At 39.7% G+C, this 27,632-nt stretch overlaps 1 protein-coding gene and 1 long non-coding RNA gene across 3 annotated transcripts in view; one reads left to right on the plus strand and one right to left on the minus strand.

Moving 5' to 3' along the window:
• The window catches only part of LOC136177436 (uncharacterized), a 96,005-nt gene that overhangs the window by 13,635 nt on the left and 54,738 nt on the right, over nt 1-27,632 (minus strand). The gene's annotated exons all lie outside the window — the stretch shown is intronic.
• Nucleotides 23,283-26,868, plus strand: LOC109980722 (alpha-2 adrenergic receptor). The gene has a single exon (XM_020629214.3). The coding sequence runs from the start codon at nt 23,760-23,762 to the stop codon at nt 25,059-25,061; it is 1,302 nt and encodes a 433-aa protein (XP_020484870.1). The 5' UTR covers nt 23,283-23,759; the 3' UTR covers nt 25,062-26,868.

Below are 27,632 nucleotides of genomic sequence, written 5' to 3' on the forward strand. Positions count from 1 at the left end.
ATAATTGGAATTGATATATTTTGATTCAGGGTTTCACAAAGGGATATTGACCCGGCGTGTTGATGAAAGATAATGAGTGTTTACTTACAGTAGGCATATTGACGCAGTGTGATAGTTAAAGAGAAGACAGAAACCACAATATTTCACATTGATTAGCTTTCAGTGAGGACTCGCACACTGTTTGATCCATGATAGATGTGGTAAATGTATCCTGTAGAATAACGGGCCGTCTATGGACACCAGTATTGATTTTGATGTCAAAGTAGATCCACAACAAATCCAATGTTTTTCACAGCAGCATTGCAAAGCTTACGAATCAGGCTACATGAGTAGGAGTGTTTTTCTTTTCTTATGTAATATGACACTGTAAACAATTCATAGAAATAGATGAGACATCAACACCCTGAGTAAACAACATGTATAGAACTAGAGCCAGGAATTTGCTAGCTTAGCATAAAGGCTGGAAGCATGTATACAGGATACCCCAATCCTTGAAAAATCAATGTGCATTGCAAGGGTTAGGCATCTAGCTTTGATGGTTAGGATTCATTTAAGAGACTAAGGAATACATTGTAGGTCCTCACATGTACATAAGGACACTTAAACGTGTATGTGGTCATTTCAGCACCATGGACAGAGTGAGCTGTCACTGAACCTACAGCTAAATAAGATTGGATATTGGGGAAAGTGTGGATTTATTTAATCTCATTATGGTGTTTAAACATTGCCGTTTAAAAAAACTGTGTTTTTGTGTTCAGAATAACAACCGATCATAACACGGACAATTCTGTCTACTGAGATACTTTTACCCCAGCAGACAGCTGCTCCACCAGCGCCAAGGTTTTAATCTATGCATATGGTAAGCTCTTTTTTTTACATGGATAATGTTCTTCTTATTCATACACAAGAGAATTGAAAACTACAGTTTGTGGTCATAGGTGAAGTTACTCACACGCCTTATGGATTTCTTGGTGAAAAATAGATTATTCCTCCCCACCGTCCTTCTGAGAAGTCGTAGCACCTTCACAAGATGCCAGTAAGGTTTGAGACCCCCACATTCCTTAAATACGTGAAGTGACTTAATAATATGTATAACGTAATGTACTTTAATATGAAGCACATTTCTAATTATGAAAAAGTAAAGCTCTAACAAATAAAAAAGCTTTTAATATCACTTCACAGTGGTTTGGTCTTTAGAGTAATATTAGACTTTTGCTGAATGTGCTTATTCATCTTTAACATGAAACAGTAAAGCAGCTTCCAAATAAAGCTGTTCTATGCAAGTCCAGCAGTTACAAATAAGAATCTTGGTCAGATACGGAAACTTTGATTTCTGGTTTGGCTGCACTCTCCAGGGAAATACCCCAAGCAATGAAACTTGGCCCGTCAAAGAAATAGAACTACAGAGCGCGCAAAGGGAAGGCAAAGTCATTATAAAGCAATTGGCAGACATAGCTGTGTAATTAAGACATCAGGCTTCTGGAAAGAACGAGTCGTTTACTGCGCTGCTCTGTGATCAACAAATACAGTATTTCAATACCAGCTCACAGCGAAGTGTGCATTTGTGTACTGATGTAAATGTCTGTGGAGGGAAATCAAGAAGAATATAAAAGATAATGTTGCTGTATGAATGGCACAGGGAAAACACTGAAACAGAGAGCTCCCCGTTATATTTGCAAAGTTTGTTGGCTGTTTTCCAAACTGCTTATAAAAGGAGAAATCAGATAACCGCAGGCTTCCTGGCTGTCCTGATGGAGGCCTGATAATGGATTGAAGAGTGGGGACAGAATCGATACGACTGTCCCCACTCTGAGCTGGGAAACCATCGCAGAGAGCTGACTGTACATCTGTAATCTGCAAAGGAGCGACCCGGCTCCTGCAGGCCTCTTAGTGACCTTAAAGCTAGCTGGAGTCAAACTATCTGTCAACAGCCATCAGGAGCCATTTGCAAGAAGAATTATTTTTCCATTTCTGTGAAATGCCAGGATTAGAGGTTGTTCCAGTGCTCTTCAGTAATACTCTGTAACTGGAAACCAAAGGAAGTAGTAGGAGAATGTTTGCTGGAAATGTTTTTTTTTTTTACATGTTCAGACTTATTAATTTAATGGATCTATCATCTGACGAATTTATCTCTGCATCTATTGTTCAACAGGCAATTTAAAGTCTGAGATTTTTTGGGCCAGTTTTGCCTTCATTGGTTAGAACAGCTAGAGAGACAGGTAGTGCTGGGAGGAGAAAGAGGGGGTTGACATGCAGCAAAGGGCCGAGCTGGGATTTGAGCTGCATTGAGGACTATAGCCTCAGTACATGGGGGGTACAACAGAACCACTATGCTATTTGACGGCCCCCGATGTCTTAGTTTTTTTCAAAAAAATGTTTAGAACCATTTAAAAGTCAAATAATTTTATGAAACTACTTGAATGCAGGAATATGTGGATGCACTAATTTGATCGCACAGGGAGCTTAATTGATGGTAAATTGACAGTTTCTTTTGTTTTGCCATTTTAACAAAAACATTTTTTTATCAAACTGTTTCAAAACTTATAACGTCTGTAGGTCACTGATCAGAAACATTTACTTCTGTTTATCTAAAAACAAATCTTTCATTAATAAGGCTGCAAAAATGAAGATGGGGAAAACCAAAATGTTGAGCTTCAAATGAGAGGTTGTCAATAGAGATGCACCCTGAAAAAGGGCCGATATGGATTTTCTAAGTAACAAGTAGGTTAGTCCTTCTAATGGGAGCTCCCTGTGTGTCGATCTTGTATGTTTTTCTTTACCTATTGGTGTTTTTGTATCCAGCACCCACTGAGGGATTGGCGTGTCTTTTTGGATTTTTCATTAAGTAACAAGTAAATCAATTGCTGACCCTGATACCGATTTGATATGTCATTCATTCTTTGTAAATGTTGTGCTTTTTATCATCTTGTGTTTGTTAAATGAACTATTCGATTGGATGTATTTAAAGTGTTGAACTGTCTCTGGTACATGTGAATCAACAGTGAGCTTTAAACTGATACGATACAACAGATAGGCATCTTGACGTGGGTGCATGCCACATTATTTGCCGATGGTCCGATGTCTGTCAACAGCGCTGATGTCAGCAGATGCAGCGATGCATCTCATCACAAACCGATGAACGAGCTCATGGTGGCTTTGTCTACTTCTTCAGTCTTCGGGTCAGACTCAGGAAGAATTCTAATATTGATCAGAACTTGCAGAAGAAATCAAAGTGATGTGATGTTCTTCTTTCTTCTTCTCAAACTATGTGTGAAAAAGGCTGGTTATAAAGATCCAATGCCTCTGCTTGAATTAATCAGTTTCGCTGTAGTGCTTGGAGATTCCCCAGTGTGCACGTTGCATGTGATGATGTATCCTTTGTTTGTCCTTTGTTCAGCAGGTAGCGTTAACATTCACACAGCAGGACAGCTCTCACACCAGCGTTCTCTGTGAGAGTTTGAAGGGGTGTTGGGAGATAGGTGCCGATGAGCCAAGTCTTCAAAGATTGACCTTTGACCTGTGTCTTAAGACTACCCCGTGCTAACATAAAAGCAAAAGAGGGACATCAGGAGAAATACTGAATGTGCTGTGGCTCGGAAGGATTTGGTCACGCTTCAGGATTATTGACGCTCAAGTGAGCGAAAAAGATGAAACTCAAATTGTAGTGCTGATGGCATTCCTGCTTTTTATGAAATGTCTTTGATCATCATAGAGAGAAAGTACATTTGGATCAATGAGTATATATGAAATAGAATATTCTAGCTTTTAAGACTATGCAGTTCTTAAGTAAACATTTTGTTTTGAGATGAACTTCAGGCTCTCAGGGTTTGTTCACTCGAAGAAGAAGTTGTTGAAAAGAAGTGAAAAGTTCTGGAAACTATTGCTGCTGTCTGTAAACACGACAGCAAAAGAAAACTTTTGGTGTTTTTAATCTTTGGAGAAAATTAGAGGGGACTCTATCAAATCCAAAAAAGAGCAGATGGACACTCGTCCCAAAAAAAAAAAAAAGCTCCTGTTGGCTCGGTGTTGAGACTTATCTTAGCTCAGACACGGTTTAGCACTTAAGTGGAACTGCTGTTTGTACCGGGGAGGGTTTAGAAAAAAGAAACCAGACAGGAGAGAGAAAGCTCATAAATCTCAGCCTACAGCTCTCAGTGGAGGAGGCAGCCAGGACAACAGGCCTTGAGGTATTGGAAGGCTAATTGATTGTGAAGGAAGATACTTTTTGTTGTTTTATTTTGCATTAAATACTATTCAGCCTGTAAGGGTGAGCTATCACAATAACTTCCAAAAGACGCAACTCCCAGTCTACATAGTTTCCGAGGACCACAAAGCCTAGCAAGTGCTAGCTTATTTGTTGTCCCTGAGCTTGTTTTCACCTTGAATTTCCCTCACTTGTAATCAGAGTGACCAGGAGACAATGATAATAATAATATCTGTAATAGTCTCTGTCCTTCTTTAAGCCTGTAGAAACACATATGTTTCTGGATACAACTGGGCAACTTTTGTGGTAACTGGATTTTAATCATTCAAATTAAATCAAAAGTATATTTGATTTAAAGGGGTCACAAGGAGGTAGAGGTGTGATGTATTTGACATTAGCCCTGCTGTGTTTGTTAGGGTTCAACATCATTATATCACCTTGCATAAACGATTGTGAGTCATTTTCAGGTCAATCCTGGCCCCTTGACTACACTTGGTTTTCCCACTAGTTTTAAACCTATGTGGATCACTTTGTCACCCCACAGAAGGAAACTCGTTAATATTATTCACATGAGCAGACACGCTTGAGTCGAGTTTCTGGGTGAATAAGTGGAGAGAGACGGTGTGATAAATTATTTACGAGTGATTCATCTGCATCTTCATTTTGCAGTGACCGCTCATCCTCCACACTTACCTGGGAGTGCTTGACCCTACTTGCATGGAAAATGATACAATGCAGGATTCCTCAAAAAAAATGGCAATAACTCCTAAGCAAGGTAGTGTTAAAGCAAAATAAACATCTCTTTCTGGAAGTGTGTAGAGGCTCGTGGTCGCACAGAGTTGTATGTTGTTAGAAAGTATGAACGGTTTAGCAAAGTTTCTAATTTCTTGGAGTTATGTAAGCCAATAACAGGCTTTTGTAAATTATAACTCATAATTAAATATAATTTTAGAGGAAATCTTCCTCAAGATCTTCTTCAATAACAACACAAACATAAGCTGACATTTCATGGGGTCAGCAGTCATCTTCATTTCTGAGCCTGGCTTTTCCACGGCTTGACATTTATCCTGCACCATGATTGAGGAAGAGGAAGTACTCTAACCTCTATGCACTCCCTACCTATCCCTTGTTCTTCATGTCCCTTTCAATTAAGGACCCTGCCCGCGGGGCTGCCTTAAAGGAGCTTGAAGGCTTAAAGGCATCTTGCATGGCCTCTCAAAGGGCACTAATTCAGCATTCATGGCATTTCTGCCTGCACGGAAGGGACTTCAACACGCAATAAACATGTTGTCGAGGTAAACGGAGCAGCACGTTTTGAACAGATAGACGTGGTCCGCAACAGAACATGTTAAAAAAAAAAGAACTACATTTTTAAATCATTCAGGCCTGTCTCTGTGAGGTTTAATTAAATCCAGGGAAGATGAAATGCAGTGTGCGCACAATATGTCCTATGATTCATAACCGGCCTAATCAACTAATAATCAACCAAGTGTGTCCCTCTTATCAGGCCTGAGGCAAGTGGAATACATTTGTCATCAATTAGCTTTTTTTTTATGATGAAATAAATGTTCCAAAAATGAAATGAGTCCATCTCACTGTGAACCTTTTGAAAGTCAGGAGCCTATTTTTAAAAAACACTCTAAACTCCAGGCTTAATGCCTTCAATGCTTTTCAGTTCACAATGTGATATTGAGGAGACAGTGAAGGCTAATTCTGCTTTTCTGTAAAACAGATCATTGTGCTTCAAGGTAAATGTTGAGTAAGCCTATGTCTGATATCACAGTCGAGCCCCAAGGAGAGTTCACCAACATGAGTATAACTGACTAATACAATTAAACTTGAGAACTCTTAACCCTAGAGTTTATGTAAGGAGGCCAGAGTGTTTCACATTTCTTTAATTTGGATCATACAGGTCCAATGTAGTATAACTGACTACAGGCCAACCATTCCATACAGAACTCATGGAGATGACTAAATTTAGCCAATCACTTTTGAAAGAATAGTTCATTCCTTAGCTTCCAACTTTAATCCATTCTGTTCAAGTGACAGCAGAGCGTCTTATAGCATTCATTTATAGGAAACTCCTCTCTGGATTTTCTTTTTTCACATCGATTTGGTAGAAGTACAACCTGGGCTTGTCTCCCCATCGATCAGTTTATCTAACTGATCAACAACTGTCTTTAGTGGAAATAACCACATACAGCATTTGTTTCAAACAGCACAAAAGGTGGCAATGGAGCGCAGCATACAGAAGCAGGAAGCCTTTCTTGGACATCAGGTGGGTGTTTCGAGACGTGTGTGACATCACGGGAAACTAAGAATACAAAGCAGTAAACCTTATACCTAATCAACGTCATTAGATTTCCCAAAAATCACATATAATAATCATAATGATACAATGATACAATCCTTTATTCTGTATGGGTAGATGGACCAATTGAAGACCATCTCCTTTAAGGTAATCAGGGTTTTTGTACATTTAGTTTATTTCCTTCTTCTATACTGAGTATTTATTAAGTGCTGAAATACAGAAAAGCACAAAAGACTTGTTGATAAATATTTAATGCATTCTTGAATATTTAGCTACTGGTCTTTTCTTTACTCCATGATTAATGATTGGTAACGAGGATAAAGAATACTGACATGACACAAATAAATTCTTGTTCTGCACCCCTGAGTTTCAACCAAGCGTCTTTGACAATTGCTTCTTTAATCCACAAGGCAGATGTTGATATCCTTATAATGGTTGTTGATGCAATTACTAACAGATAGGATTTATGAGAGCGCTGAAGGGCCCTAATCATAAATTCATTTGCCTCTTGGAATCAATTAAGAGACCTCTAAACCCAATGTGGGCCTGTAGTGGTAACATCTCAGTGACGCAACAGCAATCAAACTCTAATTTAGCTCAGGTCTGCTGCAAAAAGGAGCCTCGTTACTGATGCAGGCGCCAGGCTACTGAGTCAAAGTTCTATTATCCGTCACCTTGCGGGAGTTTTATTATCAGCAAAATGACTTATAGTTGCAAGTGGGATTCAATTTTGAGAGCATGTTTGCTCACGCATTGGGCTTTTTCCCACAGTTCACTGGGCGTTATCTTGATAGAGCTGTGAAGACATCAGGGGGACGTCAGTGATTCATTATTTCATTCTCATGCGGTGTCAGACATTATTCGCACAGATGTTCAGAGGTTCTACTGACGGATGGCATTGCTGAGCCGCTCACAGCACAATGAACCGATAAGTGCCCCTACAAAGCAGTCAGCCTTGTTTGTATTAGCCTCTGATCCGTTCAAGAGTGAGAGAATTATGTCAGGGGACGACTGACTGCCTTGACTCACCCAGTCGTTCAATTACTGTATGGCAATTGTTTCTTCTCAGGAAGCATAACTCTCCAGGGAGTTTTCTACAAAGTTGAATATATTTTCAAGAACATTTGTACTTTCTGAAAGGATGCTGGTTGGCTTGTAGCGGGGCTTTTAGACCAACATTTGCAAGTCAGATATTCGTGCATAGATGCATTTAAGGGAAGCCCATTTCTCTTTTAGGATTCAATAAAAGCCTTGAACTTTCCGTAAATAGCCACTAACCACCTTCTTGAAATGGTCAAAGTCGGATTTTGCCGATGCAGAGTGATTGAGAAAGTGCTGACAGAACTCGTCCTCTGAAGTGTGAAGCAAAGTATTTCAAGCCAGCACAGTCAGCCCATTAACATCAACCAGAGCATTAATATTAATCTGGGTCTTTTCTTGGCAGTGAGGCTGCAGGCTGAGGGGAAACCCGGTCAGTGAGCTGTGAGTGTCAATGTGTCTTTATCTTTCCTGGTGGATCTGCAGGGACGGATTCTAATCTTGATCCTTAAAAGAACCATGAAAGGCGGTGCAGTGGTTAGTGCGCGCGCCCCGTGTATGGAGGCTGTCGTCTCAAGCGGGCGGCCCAGGTTCACTTCCCACTGGTGGCTCCTTTCCCGCATGTCATTCCCCACTCTCTCTCTCCCTGATTTCCAAACTCTATCCACTGTCCTATCTATCCATTAAAGGCACAAAAAGCACAAAAAAAAATCTTAAAACAAACAAACAAAAAAAAATCTTTGAAAGCAGGTAGACTAAGACTAGAAGGTACTGTGTCATAACAATTTTAACTCCACGACTCTGCTTACCTCATTTCATTGCCCCTACTACTACTACTACTACTACGCTAAAGCCCCTTGGATTCTGTTTGTCCTTTTGCACTTATAACTATCACCAGTAAGGTATCTAAGACTCACCACTGCATGCTGCTTGATAAGGTAGGTTGGTCCACTCTTACTGAAAGATTCAATAACCACTGGCATCTATTCATCAATAAAGCCCTTACCGTAAAGTTACCATCCCACATCGCCTCCTTGTTACAGCTGAACCCTGGTCCGTTTTTTAACACGCTCTCCAGGTTCCTCATGCCAGGACTGACCCAGGAAAAACAGCTTTTAGCGTTAGTGTAGCAAATTCTTGGAATATTTGACAACATGATCTGATATTTAGCACATGAATCCCCTTTGGACACTTTAGGAATATTCTTTTCTCAGTAACTGTTTTATTTGATTTTAACTGTTGACTAATTATTGTAGTAATTTCAAGCTTTTAAATTATTTCTATTTTATTATATATATTTTTTTTCTTTCTTATTGCTCTTGTATTTATTTTATTTAAAAGTAAAGCTTGATGATGATGATGATGATGATGATGATGATCTCCATCCAATCTTTCTGCTTAGTCTTACATGTTCTCTGATGATGATAATATTAGCGTTTGATTCTGTTAAGATCTTTTTTGTGCCTAAAGGATTGAATTAATGAGGCACACTGATGCTGAAACCGTTGGTGGGCTTAGATCTAGCCTAGTTTGACTGGAACGGTCCATGATTGTGTAATTGGACTTCAAATGTTGCATTCTCTAAGGATCAAATATCTGCCTGCAGGATTGTAAAAGCGTGTGATGCTAGATCTTAATCCCGTTGGCTTTCCACCATTTTCTATTCACTTCCTACCAACCACGCAGAAAATGTTCAACTCCATCGCTCATATATCACTGTCCAGCTTGTCATGGATTATTGATGGGCCAATACAGAACGTAGGATGGATTATAATGTAAACTTTTAATGACAAATGAGCAATCCTTCAGCACTGCAGTTTACTTGATGTTGTTTGTAATTGCACATATTCAAGAAAAAACTCCCCAATAGACTTCTAAGTGGTGCAGTATATTTTGGAGGATAATTATGTTTTGTATGACTTGTTTCTTTTGTCCCCTTTTAGTGAGCCCAACAGGCTTTAAACACTGTCATAATAAAATGTCTTCATGTCTCAGTGAAGTGATTTGCAGAATAGAGTTTTTTTTTTATTCTTCACTAAATCCACATTACCATTGTCTTTGCGTTCTCTCACTTAATGACAGCTTTTCAATGAGCTCTTTCTGCTCGGCTCCCATGCTGAGCTCAGCCATGATGAGTGACATGGACGTTTCAGAAGGTCATGACGGCAAAGCAGACAGCATATGGTAAGTGTCCCTCTAAGATAGAAAAAAAAAACTGTGCCTGATCAATTATTCATTGAGTCTCCCTTATTATTTCTTTGGGAAATATAATAGGTGTGGAAGAATAAGCTCCACACATTAGCTCAAATGCTGCTGCGAATGATTGTAATAGTTGAGATGTAATAATAGCAATAGAATGCTTCTAGTCCCAAGAAGAAGAAATTATAATAATGTAACAAGTTATGTATATTTAAAAGACAGAATATATTTACTGTGACTCCTTTCAGAGTTCACAGTCTTGTTCAAGGACACTGAAGCAGGGATTTGCTTTCATAGTGAAATGACACTGATTTACTTGTATCTTATTCTGAAGGTCAGAGAAGAGTCGGTGTTGTTTCTAATTAGCAACATGTGATACTCAGCAAATTAATGGAAAAGATAAAGAAAAGGATGCACGTACAATAACGCCCAAAGGGGCCCCTGAAGCTCTGAGATACTCACACGTCATGACTCACACTTGTGCAAAAAGGACAATTTGTTTCTGAATGAATAAATTAGAAAAGACACAATTAACCCAGATATCAATCTCTTAATACCTTTAGTATAGACATAATAATAGAAAAAAACGAATAACACATGAATGATTCAAAACTTAACCAGCTCCAACTGATCTACTTCAAACACAATGGGGATAGATGGAAATCAGCTTTTAGCTTAAGTGCATCAAAATGCTAATTGCTCGCATGCTTCTCTTTTAGCACGTGAGGCTGAAATGTTTAACTGTATAATGAGTACGGGTGTCAACACTTTGTCCAAGCTGAGGTAGTATTTCATGTAATATGCATGAAATCGTTTGTTTGCGCATATTAGCTAAAGTAAGAGAAACAGACTCGTTTATGAATCCCATTATGTAAATTGTCGGAGCAAACAGATTTGAGAGATTTACATCTTTATGTGCTGAGAGGCTCAATGTCACAGTTCAATACTGATTTTAGTCTTTCTGTCATTTCCTACAGCTGTCACAGGACAAAGCTTATCTTTACAGAGATTAACTAAATAAGGCTTCCATTACCACTTGCAGACGCTTTTTTTTTTCCTTTAACGTGTTACTGTGTACAGACATATAAACATTTTATCCCTTCAGGGTGGTTAGGGTTAGGGTTAGGGTAAGGTTTGTGATTGAAGTGACATTTTTTTTGGAAGACAAATATTTTCATGACCTAGATCATTACCATCACCATTATGAAGAAGAACCTGAAAATACATCAACAGGCGAACTGTGTGAGCTCGTGGAAAATGCCATCCAACACCTTATACTATGTTGTGTTCAATGACAGGACCTGATTTAAGACTTTTCATGCTTTTCTCCTATTGGTCGGCCATGACATGTTAGGGCTGAAGTCATGGTTAAAGTATTATCTCATCATTTATTTAAGTCACATTCAAGGAGGCTGCTAAGCTAGGTCCAACATTATATTACAATATTAATAAGTTCAACAGAATACAAAGCTGTAAGGCATGACATGATTTAGCATCCAACACTACCATTTGTATGTAACGTCACCTTGTTTTTTAACAAACATGTCTCAATGACGCACCTCTGTAAGAGGTTGTAATAAACATCTCCTGTTTTCGGTGAACATTTGTGATTGTCCTGACCTGAATCAGGTTGTATAGAAATCTGTTTAAACAGAAAGAAGACTAGACTCACCTGAACGAGCTAAAGATTGATTTTCAAACCCTTGTCTTACTGTTAGTCAAACATTACAAGGCCTTCAGAAAACCTCCATCCAGGATTTGGGTTAAAGCTTCTATGAGGTATTTTCATCTGGTTTCAATACAAACTGAAACTTAGGCTGATGTCTTGATATATTCTACAAAAGCAAACTTCTTCAGGACCATCATGAAGAAGTTTGATTATTTCTTACTTTATATGCCTGTTGCCGCTGCCACAGTGTTGGTCTAGTACAAGGCAATTACCAACATGCTGCAGAATAATCCTTTGTTTTACATTTTCCACAGTAGAGATTCACAGTTAGTGGTACATCGGACTGCTTAAAAGAAGCAGGAAGAGATTTTTGTCAGGAAAAACTACTCACAATGTGCAGGACTAGATCAGCAAAGAGACAACAGTTACCATTTTGTCCACAGGCGGCAATGCATGAAACAATGCAGCAAAAACGACAATACATTTCTGTTCCAGCCCCAGCCAAGTTTGGTTGATCCAATTAAGAAATCATTTTAAATAATCATATGCTAATTTACATCTCTTGACGCCACCTAAACTAAATCTATGATAGATGGCATGGTATAAGGATGAAGAAATAAATCCGGCAGGTTGGAGAATTCTCCCATCGATCAATGTTATATACCATACTATCATAAGGCCTCCAGACTTATTGCCCCATACAGCTCCAGTATCTTTATTGAGTGCTCTTCAGTCAATAATGTCACTGACTGGGTTTTGAAAAGAAGATGAACTGTTACGCTAAAGGGTGACATTAAACCAGCAGACTGTGTTTGCAGGAATTTTACCGTTTCATACTGTACATAGAGCTTTTCTTTATCCCTGCTATGTGTTTCGTTCAGCCTTCGCTTGAGGGGAAATACTAATCTCCTCTTCAGTGTGCAAAAAAAAAATCAATTCAGAATATCATGGTCTGGCATCAACCTTGGGTGAAAGATGGACGAGTGTTTGAAGAGTGCTGCTTCCTTAAGGTTATCAATCTGAAGAGACGCCATGGCTGACATTGTTGGATAGAGACGAGCCGCGGTGACACCCTGCCACATTACTGAGTTAGATGTCACTGAATATAGATCACACTACTAATGAGGAGGCCGCTGCTCTTTTATTTAGTCATGGAGCTCAGACGGAATCACATGATGGAAAATTGGGAGCTTTTGACGTCTTAATATGCACTAAATGAACGGCCGAAAAAAGGTCTTTTTCTGCTTTTGAAGAAACGTAATGAAGCCGGGAGAGAGGCTGAGAATTTACATAAATTATATGCATGATTGACTCTTCTTTATTAACAGTTGCAATATGGAAAAGGTTTCTACTGTAATAAATCTAGTGTATCTGGACTCTAATGCAGTTGGTGGGCAAAAATGGGGTTGTCCTGTTCTCTGGGTTTTCCCCCTCTCTGACAGGATGTCTCCATTATTATCGATCAAAGCCAAGTAACACCTGCTGTACATTTACCAAAAACTCCATCTGTCTGCTGGAGCTCCAACAATCTTCTGTGAATCCATTTATTCACCTACATACAGCTCATCCAGGGAGCTTCAACTTTCTGGAAAACGATCACGTATCTCTTCTCTTTTATTGTCTCCTGGCATCCAATCCAGCTGTAATTCAGCTAAGTGATGTCCAGGACATTTAAGCCGAGACTTCCATGACTTGACTTCCAAATCAAGTCATGTAGAGAGCAAACATAAGTTGAGAGGAACCTGTATATTCAAGAAGCCACCAAGAAGCCAACAAGTCCAACATCATACACTGATTGATGAAAACATTTTTATTTTTCTGTGAATAATGCACAAAAATTAGAAGTTCCTATCCCTTTTGAACATGAACTATATTATTTGAGTTATTTATTTGTTGCTATGGATCCTGAGGATTCAGTTTGTTTTTTTATTTGCATTTTTTCCTTTTTATTTTGTGTTGAATAAATGTAGTCGTAAAAGAAGTCTGCCCATCGATACACTTTGTAGCATAGCGACGAAGGACAACAAGACATATCTCACCAGTGTAGATGGCATGGTGAAAGCTGTGCTAAGAAGATCAGAACATATTAAACATGTTTTGCAGCAACAACTTAGCATATCTATGGCTATCTTGGCATCTGTACCATTATGTACTGTTAAGGTTTACAACATTAAGTTCAGAGTCATGGCTCTCGTGATATGGTTAGAACATTTGAGCCGAACAAATCAAGCACACAACATTTCCATGACGGAGTGTAGCAAAGACTTCAGTTCATACACATAATGACAAAATATTTGTTTGTATGATTAGCCTCGTTGTTTGGCTTAGTAATAAACAAACACAAGGACATGTTGTTAGGAAATGATGCATTTCCTATTCCTATTCCCTGTTTTTCCTTTTTTTCCTCAGTTCCATAAATGAAAAAGGACCTCGGATTCAACTCTCAATTCAGATCTAATCATCCCAAAATAAAACACACTGGATCGTCCTAAATGTTTATGACTTGCTTCTGAAACTGAGCCGATCTGAGGCCTATAAACCGAGATTCATATCTGATTATCTTGTAAAGGAGGAATGCATACCCCTTTTATTGAGTTTGAAGTGTTATTTGGTTACGGATAGCCAATGGGTTCCATGTTTGCATTTCTTCCAATGCATTCCCCATATGTGCTACCAAATGGACTGTTTTCCGACATACAATTAAAGCCCGCTGAAATGTTATTCAAGAATACAACTCAGACTACAAACAGAGACCTAAGCACTCCCAACAACAAAAGTCTTGTCCACATACAGATATCTGTTACAGTGACAATCCAAAATGATATGCAGCAGCTCTATATCCAATAGAAGATTTATTCATAGAAACCACATTTTCCCATGGTTTTGGAGCATAGAGAGTAAAAAAAAAGAATTATACAATGGGAAGCGATTGAAACTCCAACATTCTTTATCAACCAACAGGTTTAGTATGTTGTATTAGGTTTTTTGTAAATCCAATTAGACAATTATATAGTACCCTGCGAACATAGAGCTAACGCAAAATCAGTGTACGCTTGTCCAAAAGTACACAAAAAAACAAGAAAAAAGCTTGAACTAGATCTTAACACTGAGCACAACACAATACTGTTATATGCAAGTAACAGTAAATGGTAAATGGACTGGAGCTTGTATAGCGCTTTCTAGTCTTCTGACTGCTCCAAGTGTTTTTACATCTGAGGTCACATCTGCCCATTCACACCACATTCACCCACTGATGGCAGTTTGCTATATAAAGTGTTCATCAGTGTTAAGTAATCCATTCATACACATTTACACTCTGCCGACAAGCAGCAGGAGCAAGTTGGGGTTAAGTGTCTTGCCCAAGGACACATCGGACATGTGGATGCAGGAGCTGGGGATTGAACCCTCAATCTTTCTGTTGAGATACAACTGACTCTACTCTACTATGTTGTCCTGATTGGGGCTCTTTCCCGAGAGGTTTGCAATCAATCAGGTTTACAAAAAACTATTTAGCCCATCTGAACCTGAGATTTTTAGTACATTTTAATATGAGAGCTATATTCAGACTTACTTTCACTCTCCTCTATCCACGCTTCATATCTGCCCCAAAAAAGAGTTTTGCTCAGAGTGAGCCTGAGGCTTATCACTTGGGAAGCAGGAACCAGTCACCAATGAATTTCTGGATCATCAGAGACTCATCTTTGGCAGAGCTCTTAATAAACACCCATCAAGCTACAGAGAGAAGCTGAACACCCTGCAATGATGCATGAAATCTCCCATCACTCATTAACTTTATAACTGCGAGGAGGGCGGCGCTCTTCGATCATTATAACTGGGTTCATTACTCAAGTAGTCTCAATCAGTTCCTAATTATTGATGCCTTTTATAAACCAGAAAAACAGGGATAAGGATGTTGAAGTTGTTCCTCAGAGAACCTTTGGTGAGGTGGAATATTTCTTAGCTGGAGGACCTTAAAGAAAATGTGTGGGGGTATTTAGTGTGCCATTAGGAACCTCATTCTGTTACTTTATTCTTTAAAGGCTCTGTTTTATCATATTATGCAAAATACACTTTCCTAACACTTTTTCCTAACACTAATATGTGTCCCTAGTCTGTCTACAAACCCTCCTCGATTATGAGAAAAGTCCTTCCTCTCTGTCTTTTACCTGCTTCACTTTTCAGAAAATTTGTGCTCAAACAGACAGTTTGAAGATTGTCCCTTTGTAACATCATAAAGGGCAGTAACCCCTCCCCCTGGGTGGGTTACACTCCCACAGCTGGGTGTTCGTTCTGCCCTTCGAGTCTGCCTTCTCAACGTAAGATAACCGTTGAGTAGTACATAACCACGTTTAACATGCAAGGAGGATCGAGGGCTGGCATAGCTAAAGTTAGCCACACTACTAACTCATGACATTGTTTACCCACTGATGCTCTGGTACGTTTCTGGCCTTGTTAAATATATTGTGCTCAATTCTTGACTGTATTCTGAGTGTTTAACCTTAGAGTAGTCAACTTGTCTGAATTTAAATTTGCGTTTAACTAAATTTGAAATTAGCCACAATGAACGCCCCTAGTGAAAAGATGAAACTTGAAATGTGCAGAATATGGGAGCTTGGAGCGAAATCTGATCAAACACTAAACCTCAAATGCTGACATTAAATTCTATCAATATAAAGGTCCTGAAAAGATTCATTTCTCTCTTGGTCCTACTCATTCTGGTTGGTGGGGAGTACATTAACACAACTTCCTGCAAAAGTTAGAAGTGTTGGAGTTATTTCACCACAGAGATTACTGTAATGGTGTTTCTCTCAGTGCTCTCCTTGATGCTTTGAAGTTAGGAGAACCTAATGGCATGTACTTTTCTTCACTAAACAAGATCTAGAAACATTCAATACAAAATGTTGATGATAATGAGTTTCACTGAGCCAATGCTAAATCTTTGTGTGAATCATAGCTCAAATTTTGACTGTTAATAATTCAGAGATTTTTTCATGATTCATGAGAATCGTGTTTTTAGTTTCTAGTCTGGACTGCTTTACTGGCTGAGCATTTTCCTCGGGCTAATTTCAGACAATTAATCTGATTGTATTTAATCAGGAAGAAATCTAAAATTGTTAGTATTTGTGCAGTTCCTTTTCTACAAGAGCAGCAGAGCCTCCTACATCACACTGTGCTACTTGAAATTCAATGAAGAAGAATTGTGGGACACTTAGTGTGACTGATGAGTGTGTGTGTGAGGTCAACAGCTAATTGAACCAGTAAATTCCCTGCAACATGTCACACCGCAGACTAAGAGCATTCTGTCAGCGCCGAGCTTTATTTCATTAACACACTTTCCTGCATCATAAGAGCAGCTGTGTGTGATTATCTTCCCTAACTGTTTTAAATGTTGACACTGCACTGATGCATTCAGGTGTTTGGACCCAATCAATAACAGTTTGTGAAAATGAAGATATGCCATAGATGCGAAGCATTTCCTTGAAACTATTTGTCGTCCATTTTTTTTCCCGTCTTCCATGAGTTAGAGTAACTGCTTGTTAAAACACACACATTTTGTTTGCAAAATGAGTGAAAACCTGTTGTTATTGTTAGTTTCTTCTTCTGCAGCAAGTGGCATGTATAAGCAGAATAATGCACAGTAAGGTGTCCATGATCAGGTGTTAATGGACTCTGCTGCATGTCGGACGGCTGTGGTCATAAAAGTGTTTGATAAATGCATTTGAGGGATCAACACAATAAATGTGTATATCTATATCTGTCTATCTCTACAGATTAAATATTGATCTATGAAAGATACCAGCAATGTATCGGTATTGGATTTTTTTCTCTCCCTAATATTGATATCGGCCCCAAAAATGGGTTGAGCCCTATGAAAACCTGACTATGGACACCTCTTCTGGTATTTCCCTTACACATTGTCACCATTTGATTATTAGAACCTGCCACAGAATGTAGAGCTTTAAAACGTAACATTTAAAGTAGCAGCAGTGTCCCTACAGTAGGGTTTTCAACATTTACTGGACGTGCTGAGCTGAGCGGTGAGTTAAGGAGAGCTGAATGAACACACTGTGTCTGCAGAGCTCTGCTGAAAATGAGCTGCATAATGTTCCACGAGCAAAAAAAAAAAAGAAAAAGCAGTTCTGAGGCATGACAAGAGATTGTGAGGAGGAGTGACGGCTGAGTAAAATCCCAGCATGAACTCTGATGTTGCACGATCATTATGGAATGGCGGTCTCTTATTATTCTGAATCTTAATTAAAATGACATACTTGGCATTAGGAACATGTTTTCAGTAATGATACTGCATCTTAATTTTTATAGTATGTCTAAAAAAAGATGCATCCTTTCTTTGGCTTTATTAATAACGTAGAAGTCATACAGTAACTTTGATTGGGTTTTACCATTAAGACAATAACTTAATTCTTTTCAACACCAAATCACAGATTCTTACTTCTTTGAGCTTTCATATTTACTAAATTATTTCCTTTAGTTACATTTTTCAGTCAGATTTGCAACCTGAAATCTAAATAATGTTATAAAAAAAATGCTTCAGATATAGTGCATGAATGTGATTAGCACACTTTTCAACATGAGCCGTTCTTAATGTGAAAGGAACTTCTAATAACAGTGAGAAGTCCTTGCTGTTATTTTGCTGTTCAAACAGAACCACAGAGTGATATAATTAGTGTAGAAAAAGGGGCTTTGATCCATCACAAGAAAAACTCCCTCCCTCCAGTTGTTTGTTGTAATGACTTTATTTGTCACACTTCCCTTCACTCGGGGTAATGGTACTATGAAGGGAATGTTACTCTGCTGAAGCTCAGGGCAAAGCTCCCAGTCATCATCAACCTCAAAACAAACACAACAAAAACTTTTTTACCTTATGTCTAAAACATTATAACACCTGCGGTATACCGAAATGTTCCGTCACTTTGTGTTATGTCTTCAACGCCGATCTTAAAAAGAATGTCTGGCATTAGCACCAGCCTGCTGCAACACAGGAAAGAAACACAACTCACAAAGTTCACTGTTGTGACTAAAGGTTTTTTTACCTTAAAAATGTTCTTTTTTTTTGTTATTTTGGCATAAATACTTGTTACAAAACTATACTTTATATTGTACAATATGAAATGTTTCAGGTTTGTATTTGTAAAGACTGTGAAGATATGGACAAAGCCACTGCGGGTGTACCCCGATGGTTTTTAGACTTGACTGATATGAAGCTTTGATTTTTGCCTTTTTGTGCAGAGTGCCCTTTTAGTTACCAGTTATTCTTATGGTGCTTTTACACATTAGAATAACTGGTAACAAATTCAGAATGCACAAAACTCCGGACAACGTCCTGACTGTTTCTCGTTTGCTGCATGTGTGAAAGCAAACAGCCACATTTTTCACTCTGACTTGCCACGGAATTCTTTCCTGCAAGCCTTCTAGAGAATTTCCTGTGAAGCTGCAGGAGAACATTTTTTTCAGGTGAATTCACCATGAGCAAGTTGTAGGGGGGGGGGGGGTTGTGATGTTTATATCCCTTGACTGAAGTATGACCATTGACCGTTTACACACGTCTGAAGCGATCATGTAATGAAACTACTTCATGTTTTCTGTTCCTCAATAATTTTGGATATGCTGAATTTAACTAACTACACTTAGCACTGATAAATTAATCAAAGTGTCAGTCTCTGTTGCTTCATCCGCCACTTCCACGTTGTTTTTTATTACGTCATTGTCATTCCTCCTGACTCCAACAGGGAAATACTCCCGCTGTGAGGTGCATGTGTCAACAAGCAAGTCAGGAAGATTTCAGGGGCAGCCTGCTTGAAATTGGCAGCCTGAGAGCATTTGTGAAGAGTTGTTAATCTACCTCTTGAAAGGCTTTCGAGCCAACAACTGTGACCTCAACCAAGCGGTCGAGGCAATTCTCCTCCTGCCGATGGTTTCACATTATGCCACTCATCTACAAGCGGTGGTAACTGACAGCAAATGATCAATGTGCCAGGAAAAGGCAGGAAAGAAGACTTCCCCTTCAAATAATAATGGTTGTATAAAAATGCTGATTCAGTAATACTCTGAAAAACGTGTCTTTACAAATGTTTTATGAAGGTAGAAAAGCACGACGCACTTTTGTAACATGTCTAGGAAAGACAGAAGAATTCATATGGCCCCTTTAAGTTGTAAGTTTTCTACATAGTCTGGGATCATGTTAATTCAAAGCATTCAAAAGCTGAAATTATGTAGAGCTATTTAGGAAGGCCAGAGCACCTAAAGTAAAGATAAAAGATCTTTACTTACTGATTCTATGGTGTCAAGAAATGTACAATAACTGATGGTCTTCTAAAACCTGGAAGCCCGACCTTGAAATCACACTTGAAATGAAGCATTTGAAAATACATCTCAAGCCCAACACCCCAACACACAACAGATAAAGCATGTTGAGGAACACGAACACATGGAGAGGTGACACCACTAAGAGCAGAGACGAGACATCATTTCCCATCATCACCGAGCTCTCTAAAACAAACAGGAATTACCTGTGACTGCTGTCGGCTCGTAGCACATCAAACACATTTAAAAACCTGCAGATCACCATCCTCTGTTCTCAGCTTGCAGAGACATTAGAGGTGCTATCACATTTGTTTTTACTTTTAGAAAGAGCTTCCAATCCAATCAATAAATGAGGGATATGCACATGATATATATATATATATATGATATCAGGGAAAAAAGACAAGAGGCTTTGTTAGCAGTGAAAGAGAATGATTCATTTCTGTTCTGTGCTCTGTATCTGTAGACCTGAACCTGGATGTGCAGGTCTCACTGGGAGCTAGCTGTATGAGGAAGACTTCTGACTGGGAGGTCACAGGTTCAACTCTGTGAACGAGCTATCAGTATGAGGGCTCAGAGAGGGTGAGTCATACACTCACCTCCCTCTGCTACTGATACTGAAACACAGCTGAAGAAGACACAAGTACGGATGTTGAAGCAACTATATGTGCTAAAACTATATGTAACTTTTCAAACTTAAAATAGTAGTTTCAATCGATTGAAAGAACTTTCAACAGGCAGAATAGCGTCTCTCAAATGTCCACAGACGCTCTGGTCGCCTGCTTATACTGTAGCACTATGCATGTTAGGCAGCAGGCTGCGCTTCTCTCATTTACGGCACTAGCCAGTTAGCCTCTGTACTGTTTGATACAATAGCTGCGGCCAAGACACATTAGAGGACGGTTACCAATGAAGCTAAGAAGAGAGAGGGATGCATGAAGCAGGGTGTTAATCCATCAGAGCAGAAATTATTCAGAACAGATTGCAACATAACGCTGCATAATATCGCTGCTTCATGTTTACCGGGTGCAGAAAGTCATTTAACCCAAGTTTTACGCAGGCTTGCATAAAAATAAATAAATAAATCCATTTTACGTCAAACGTCTCCACACAACCTGTAGACATAGATATTAGGAGGAGAGAGTAGGGGGATGACATGCAGCAAAGGGCCGCGGTCGGATCCAAACCCATAGCTACTGGGACGAGGATCCAGTCTCTGGAGGGCGCACACCGCACGACATTACTGCAGCCATCCGACGCCCCACCCAGTGGTTCTTGAAATACCGTTTAGAGGCCTGGAGCATATTTAAGCCACAGGTTGGACATACATTGATACCTCCCCATCCTGTCTGACTTTTCACCATGGTAACTATGCTGCCCCTCTGCATGGATAATAACTAGTTTGTCAACGGCCAGTGTGCTAAATTAAGCCGCATTGTTACTGGGATGATCAGGGGTATTGATTATATACTTCCTGAGGATGCAATGGACGACTGGTCTCGCCAACAGGTTTGGAAAAATACAGGCATAAGGAAGCTCAGACCCTCGGCCGCCCAATGGTGTAACTTCTAGACTCAGAAATTAATGAAGGTAACATTTAAGTGTGCAATATCTTTATGGCCTTTATAGTAGTAGCTGTTCTATACTGTCTGTTGTTGGAATTGCTGGGCAAAACACTGTTTCATCTCGAGTGGCCATTAAAGTTCAATTACACTTCATCCTCCAATGGGATCAAAGAAAGCTGGGCAGTTTTTTATTTTTGCGATTACATTTTATTTCTAAGTACGTCTTGAAGCTGATGAGAGAACCACTCTTCTGTACTAGCAGCAGCCTCATACAAGCTGAAGGATGTCCAAGTAACTCTTGAACTTGTTGACTGTGAGATCCATGTTCCCACAAGGTATTGGCAGCTCTTTTCTGTTTTCACTCCAAGACTTGTACTTCATCTCGTCTCAAGCCCAACAGACCGAGAAGCTGAGAACTGTACAAGAAAATCCTCTGTGAAAATGTTGCAGTTTCTCTCGGTTTGATTATTTGACGTGTGCCTTGGGATCAATATGTGAGAAAAATGTAGAGGGAAAAAAAATTGGTGAAACAGGTCTTTGTATTTTTGTGACAAACTGAGACAATTTCCAATGTTTGAGTATCAACACACTCTCAGGAAAGAGACAAACAAAGAATCCTTCCAAAAAACAATCCCAAAAACTAGAAATAAAATCAGTATTTCTTCAGATTTTATGGAGATGAAATCATGTAATTTCTTAATTCAGCACAGTGTGGTCAACGAGAATACTTTAATATTAAAGAAGGAACTGGATTCCATTTTGCCTTAAGTAAACTGTCAGAATTGACCATGAATGTTTTGATTCTCCTTTCTTTTTATGCAGCTGTTTTTTTTGTTATAAATGTATTTCTTATAATATAGAACATGGCTTTTCTTCATATTTACTGCATTCGCCACATTACCGCTTTAGAATCAAAAGCCAACCAATGTTCATTTCTTTCCTCAGGGTTTTCAAGGATTCATTTGAATGTGTTCCGTTCTCTAAAATACTTGCTGTGTGTTGTGAATAACCTCGGCTTTAAACTAAAATATTCATGAAGGAGGAATGCTTTTTATTGAGTGTGACAGGGATCATGAAAGGTCAGCCATTAAAGAGGGGCTTCTCCTAAAGCTTTTTCAATTATATACCCTAATGTACCCTTAAAAGTCACATCATTCTTCTTCTTCTTCTGCTGCTGAATTCCAGTCGTATTTTTTAATAGAAAGACTGCAGCTCTGTGGTGTCTGCTGGTGCTCGTAAATATGTCCGTGTCTAGTTATTTGATTTGTTCAATCACTCCGTTTTACTTGCGGGAAAACAATAGCAGTGATTAAGCTGAATGTAAATACCAAACAGCAGAGCAATTTATTTCCTATCTGATAAAATGTGCTCCCCCTGAGAGGCCCATGCCGAGATAAGCAGAGACGTTATAACCCTGAAACATCAGCGGGCATCTGATTTAACCTGCGTCCCAATAAAAGAAACACGCCAAAGGTCACAGAAAATGCATGCGTATGTTGATGATGCACTGCTGTGTTTGAGTTACACCTTAACAAGGAGCCATATGTTGATACAAAGTGTGTGGCGGTGTGAAGGGTAAGTAAGGGGAGGTGAAACACAGCACACTGTTGGGAATCTAATCCATTTATCCAGCTGGGTCTGAATGAGCAGCATGACACCTCAACAAGCCTCACATCTTCACCTTCCTTCGACTCACCTTCCTCGTCCACCCTCACACACACACACAGACACACACAAGGATCTGTGACATGAAATCCTGCTAAACTCTCTGAGTAATTTGTCACCGTTTTTTTTTTTTTACCTCACATAACCTGAAATCCTCCCAGACATATAGACAATACAGTGCAGCTCATAGTAAAATAGATTTTACTGTGTGTGCAGCAATAGTGACCTCCAGTGTGATGAAGGCTTGAAAGACTCTAAAAACACTTCAGCATTGACATGTCCAGGTTTTTCTCTCCTTTCAAGATTTTTTTTTGGGGGGGGGGATCTCACAGATTTCGCCCTTGTTTATTAATAATATTCTTAGTATTGGGACTGAATTTCAACCTTGTCCTTACAGTCTTATCATATTCCAACAATCTGATTCAATGCTGGGTGCCGGGGGCGGGGCAGCAGTGGGGACTTTTGCAAGAACAACACATGGGGCATCATTAGGAGCAGGAGCGCACCATGCTGAAGGAGGGAGAGCTGCGGCTGGCATCAAGTCCCGACAACCAAAAGACGCATGACAAGACCATAACAGGGCGCGAGATACATAATGTATCATTTTAGTAAGATCTATGTGATAAAGAGGCTCAATCCTGTGTTATTCTGCTCGCGTATCCATGTCGCCAGATTTCTCAAGAAAAGGAGCGTTTTTGATGGACTCCTCAGTCGCTAAAGGGCTGAATGTGACTTCATGCCAAGATCCAAGCAGTCCTGGATATCTATAACGCGCACACAGCCGGGATGGATCCGTTAAACGCCACCGGAATGGACGCGTTCACGGCCATCCATCTGAATGCCTCCTGGAGCGCGGACAGTGGATATTCCTTGGCTGCAATCGCCAGCATCGCCGCGCTTGTAAGTTTCCTCATCCTCTTTACCGTTGTTGGAAATATTCTCGTGGTGATCGCGGTGCTGACGAGCAGGGCGCTGAAAGCCCCGCAGAACCTCTTTCTGGTGTCTTTGGCCACCGCGGACATCCTGGTGGCAACTTTGGTGATGCCGTTTTCTCTCGCGAATGAGCTCATGGGCTACTGGTATTTTGGGAAAGTTTGGTGCGGTATTTATTTGGCTCTGGATGTTTTATTCTGCACTTCTTCTATCGTTCATCTGTGCGCAATAAGCCTGGACCGGTACTGGTCCGTTACGCAGGCTGTAGAGTACAACCTGAAGCGGACTCCTAAGCGCGTCAAGTGCATCATCGTTATTGTGTGGCTCATATCTGCTTTCATCTCATCCCCACCTCTCTTATCTATAGACAGCAACAACTACATCAGTTCTCAGCCTCAGTGCATGCTCAATGATGACACTTGGTACATCCTCTCCTCCAGCATGGCCTCCTTCTTCGCCCCCTGCTTAATTATGATTCTGGTGTACATCAGGATCTACCAAGTGGCCAAAACCAGAACAAGGAGCATGTCAGGGAAAGAGCCCAGACCAGATGGTGTCACACAAACTGAGAATGGACTGAACAAAGCCAACTCCCCTTGCCATGGCGACAGGGAAAATGGTCACTGTCAATGCCCACCTACGCCCAGCCAACGCACAGTCACCATCGGGCAACAGACAGACGATGCAGACATGGACGAGAGCTCCTCCTCAGAGGGCAAAGGTCACAAACCTCAGCGACAGGACTCCCAAAGGGCCAATAGACCAGGCCTAAAGAAAAGCTCCATCTCCAAACAATCCGCACGTATCTCCAGAGTCAGCAACAAATCCGTAGACCTCTTTGCCTCCAGGAGGAAACGTAGACGGAGCTCCATAGCGCAGAAAAAGGTTTCCCAAGCCCGGGAGAAGAGGTTTACATTTGTTCTGGCTGTGGTCATGGGGGTGTTTGTTGTTTGCTGGTTCCCCTTTTTCTTCAGCTACAGCCTGCACGCTGTGTGCAGGGACTACTGTAAGATCCCCGACACGCTCTTCAAATTCTTCTTCTGGATTGGCTACTGTAACAGCTCCCTGAACCCTGCCATCTACACCATCTTCAACCGGGACTTCAGACGCGCTTTCCAGAAGATTCTCTGCAAGTCATGGAAAAAGTCCTTCTAGCTCCGGAGCAGAACTGTTAAACCAACGTGACAATCTTAAAAGGGAAATATGAGAGTGATCTTTTAAAAACAAGAGGAGCCTGTGTTGTCTCTATTGCTGTAACATCTTGTCGTCCTGTTGTAATTAATGGCAGCCCACCGTCAACCTAATTAATGGGTGTCTACGAGCTTCAACATACACTAAGTTTCCTTTTTAGGCTTTACCAGTCTGATAAATGAGTGCAACTGTCCTTTTGTTCTCACTAAAGTGTGTTGTAAAGCTTAATCATGTATTTAAACATCCACAAAAGATAAACACATGGGCGGACCTATCTTCTAATGGGCCCCAGGGCAAAACTAGCCCCCTGTGCCCCCCTTAATCCCCCTTTGGTTCTTACAACTGTCTCTGCAATGTGAGATTTTTCTCTTCTTTTTGTGCTAGTATACCCACAGATTTGTTATGTACTACTTCAGTTTTTTAAAAATCACTTGGTTAAGTTGAACAAATGTTGGCACAAAAGGGACAAGATGAAAGTTTTTAAACTTGATTCAAACACAAATATTTTTCTACAAATAAGCCTAACTAAGCAGTTGATGTATGAGGTATTGGTTGAGAAAATAATATTGATACTACTCTAGCTTGTCAAAGGTCCAATATGTAAGATATTATATATTAATTTATTATATAATTAAATGTATTTAATCATAAAATTACCTTACTATATCATCAGACATTAAGGAAACATGCTATGTTGAAGTGCTGGCTTTTCTGTCAACAACGCAGCAGCTCTAAGTCCTCCCAGTAAGTTTTGATTTTGGTGCGGAATGGTTTGTTTTGACCAGAGAAGTAGGCAGTTTTAATAAACCCCTACATGGCCGTTTTGGATGCCCCTCAGTTTGCCAGACACACACAAACTAACAGCTGTTGCAGTGATAAAAGCGGGCTAGCAAACGGGTTCAGATGTATCTGATTCTACCCAACCTGTAAAAGCCTCTGCATATTTCTAATGAGCTCCAGGACATAGAAATGTGGAAGAACTAGGATAAATATTGGAAATGCTTTTGAAAAATTGAGAGGTTAGAATGCAGAAATGTTTAAAGACTGATACAGAGCCAGCAACAAATCAACCTGCATGCTCATCGACTCTAGAGAGGGGAAAGGGTCTCTCCAATGTTTTGAATTTAAATAATAATAATAATCCTGCATACGCACTTGTGGTTTTGAGCCATTATCGTTTGTTTTCCCTGACAATGTCTGTTCACATGTGACCCCTCTACTCATGTTTAAAATGCCAGAGTCTATTGCTGTATAGCCACATGGATGTCCCTCTCTTAATTCATTTAACCTTTTTAGAAGCCTAAAAGGCTAAAACTTTACAGTGTTTTCAAAGGAAAGGGAAATCATTGGAAAGAAGCCAGAAAATATGAATAATACACTTCTGCAGAAGTGCAACCAAAGTGTCATCATGGTATTTCATAACACAGATAACGAATGGCAAAGCACAACAGCACACTAAATCTCCACAGAGTTTCTGTTCTGATCTCTTCCTGCACCTTAAAGATATGGGACAGCACTAATAAGGGCTGACACTCTTGAGTATAAGATCAATTTTTTTTTACGATGCACATACCAGGTTATTACTTTCACAGTGGCCATAAAGTACTGAAGGAACAAATGGATTTCATGTGATTTTATATTTAAAGAAACTACCTCTCTGTTTGTTTGGTTGCTCTTTTTGTTTTTTGTCTTTTGTTTTCAAGTGTATTACACATGTTTTCTCTGCTCCTTAAACTGTCTGCTGTCGTGGAGAAATAAAGATTAAACAAGTCTTTTGTGATCTTCAGTGTGATGCTGCCATATGGAGCCACTTTAAAAAGATATGCACATGTATCAAATGCTTATGCTGCAATCAGAGCTAGCAAACGTTGTTCTTTGATTTGCTTATGACAAAGAAGGGCTCAATGGTTGAAACAACATACCTTGAGTTTAAATAAAATGTTTTAATTCTAATCTATTGATTAACACTGTTATGTTGCTTTAAATCCATTATCTAACATGCATCGATGCAGACAAATGGACTACAGTGTAGATAAAGCCCCTTTCATCAAATCAAAATTCAACACATTTGAATCAAACCTGAATCAGACGTTTACTTTTCAGCTGAAAGGGGAAATCCTCATTTATGCAAAGCCAGTGAGATGAAACATCTGGTGTCATTTTAGTGTCGCCTCAGTGAAAACAGTGTCTTAATTCGATCAAACTAAACAATCATGAGCAGATGAGATTAAACTTCTAATGATCTCCAACTAGCAGGGCACTTTGAGCAAACACAATATTGCCAGCATAGAGGCCTATAAATTGACTCGATTTAAAATCATAGGCCTGTTACTCACTCAGTAGAGAGTAATAGGCCTATGGATGCAATGAAAGGGTCAGGCAAGGGTTGGTCCATTCCGAGACTGGACCAGACTCAGATTGTGGCCAGTTAATTCACTTTAAGATGTTCAATACAAAGTTAAGACTAATTGTTCTTTCTTCTTTCAGCTCGATACCAAACAAAACTCCTATATTAGCCTATGGCTGTCCTGTTTA

The sequence above is a fragment of the Labrus bergylta genome, chromosome 22, assembly GCF_963930695.1.
Source record: "Labrus bergylta chromosome 22, fLabBer1.1, whole genome shotgun sequence".
NCBI classification, from domain to species: Eukaryota; Metazoa; Chordata; class Actinopteri; order Labriformes; family Labridae; genus Labrus; species Labrus bergylta.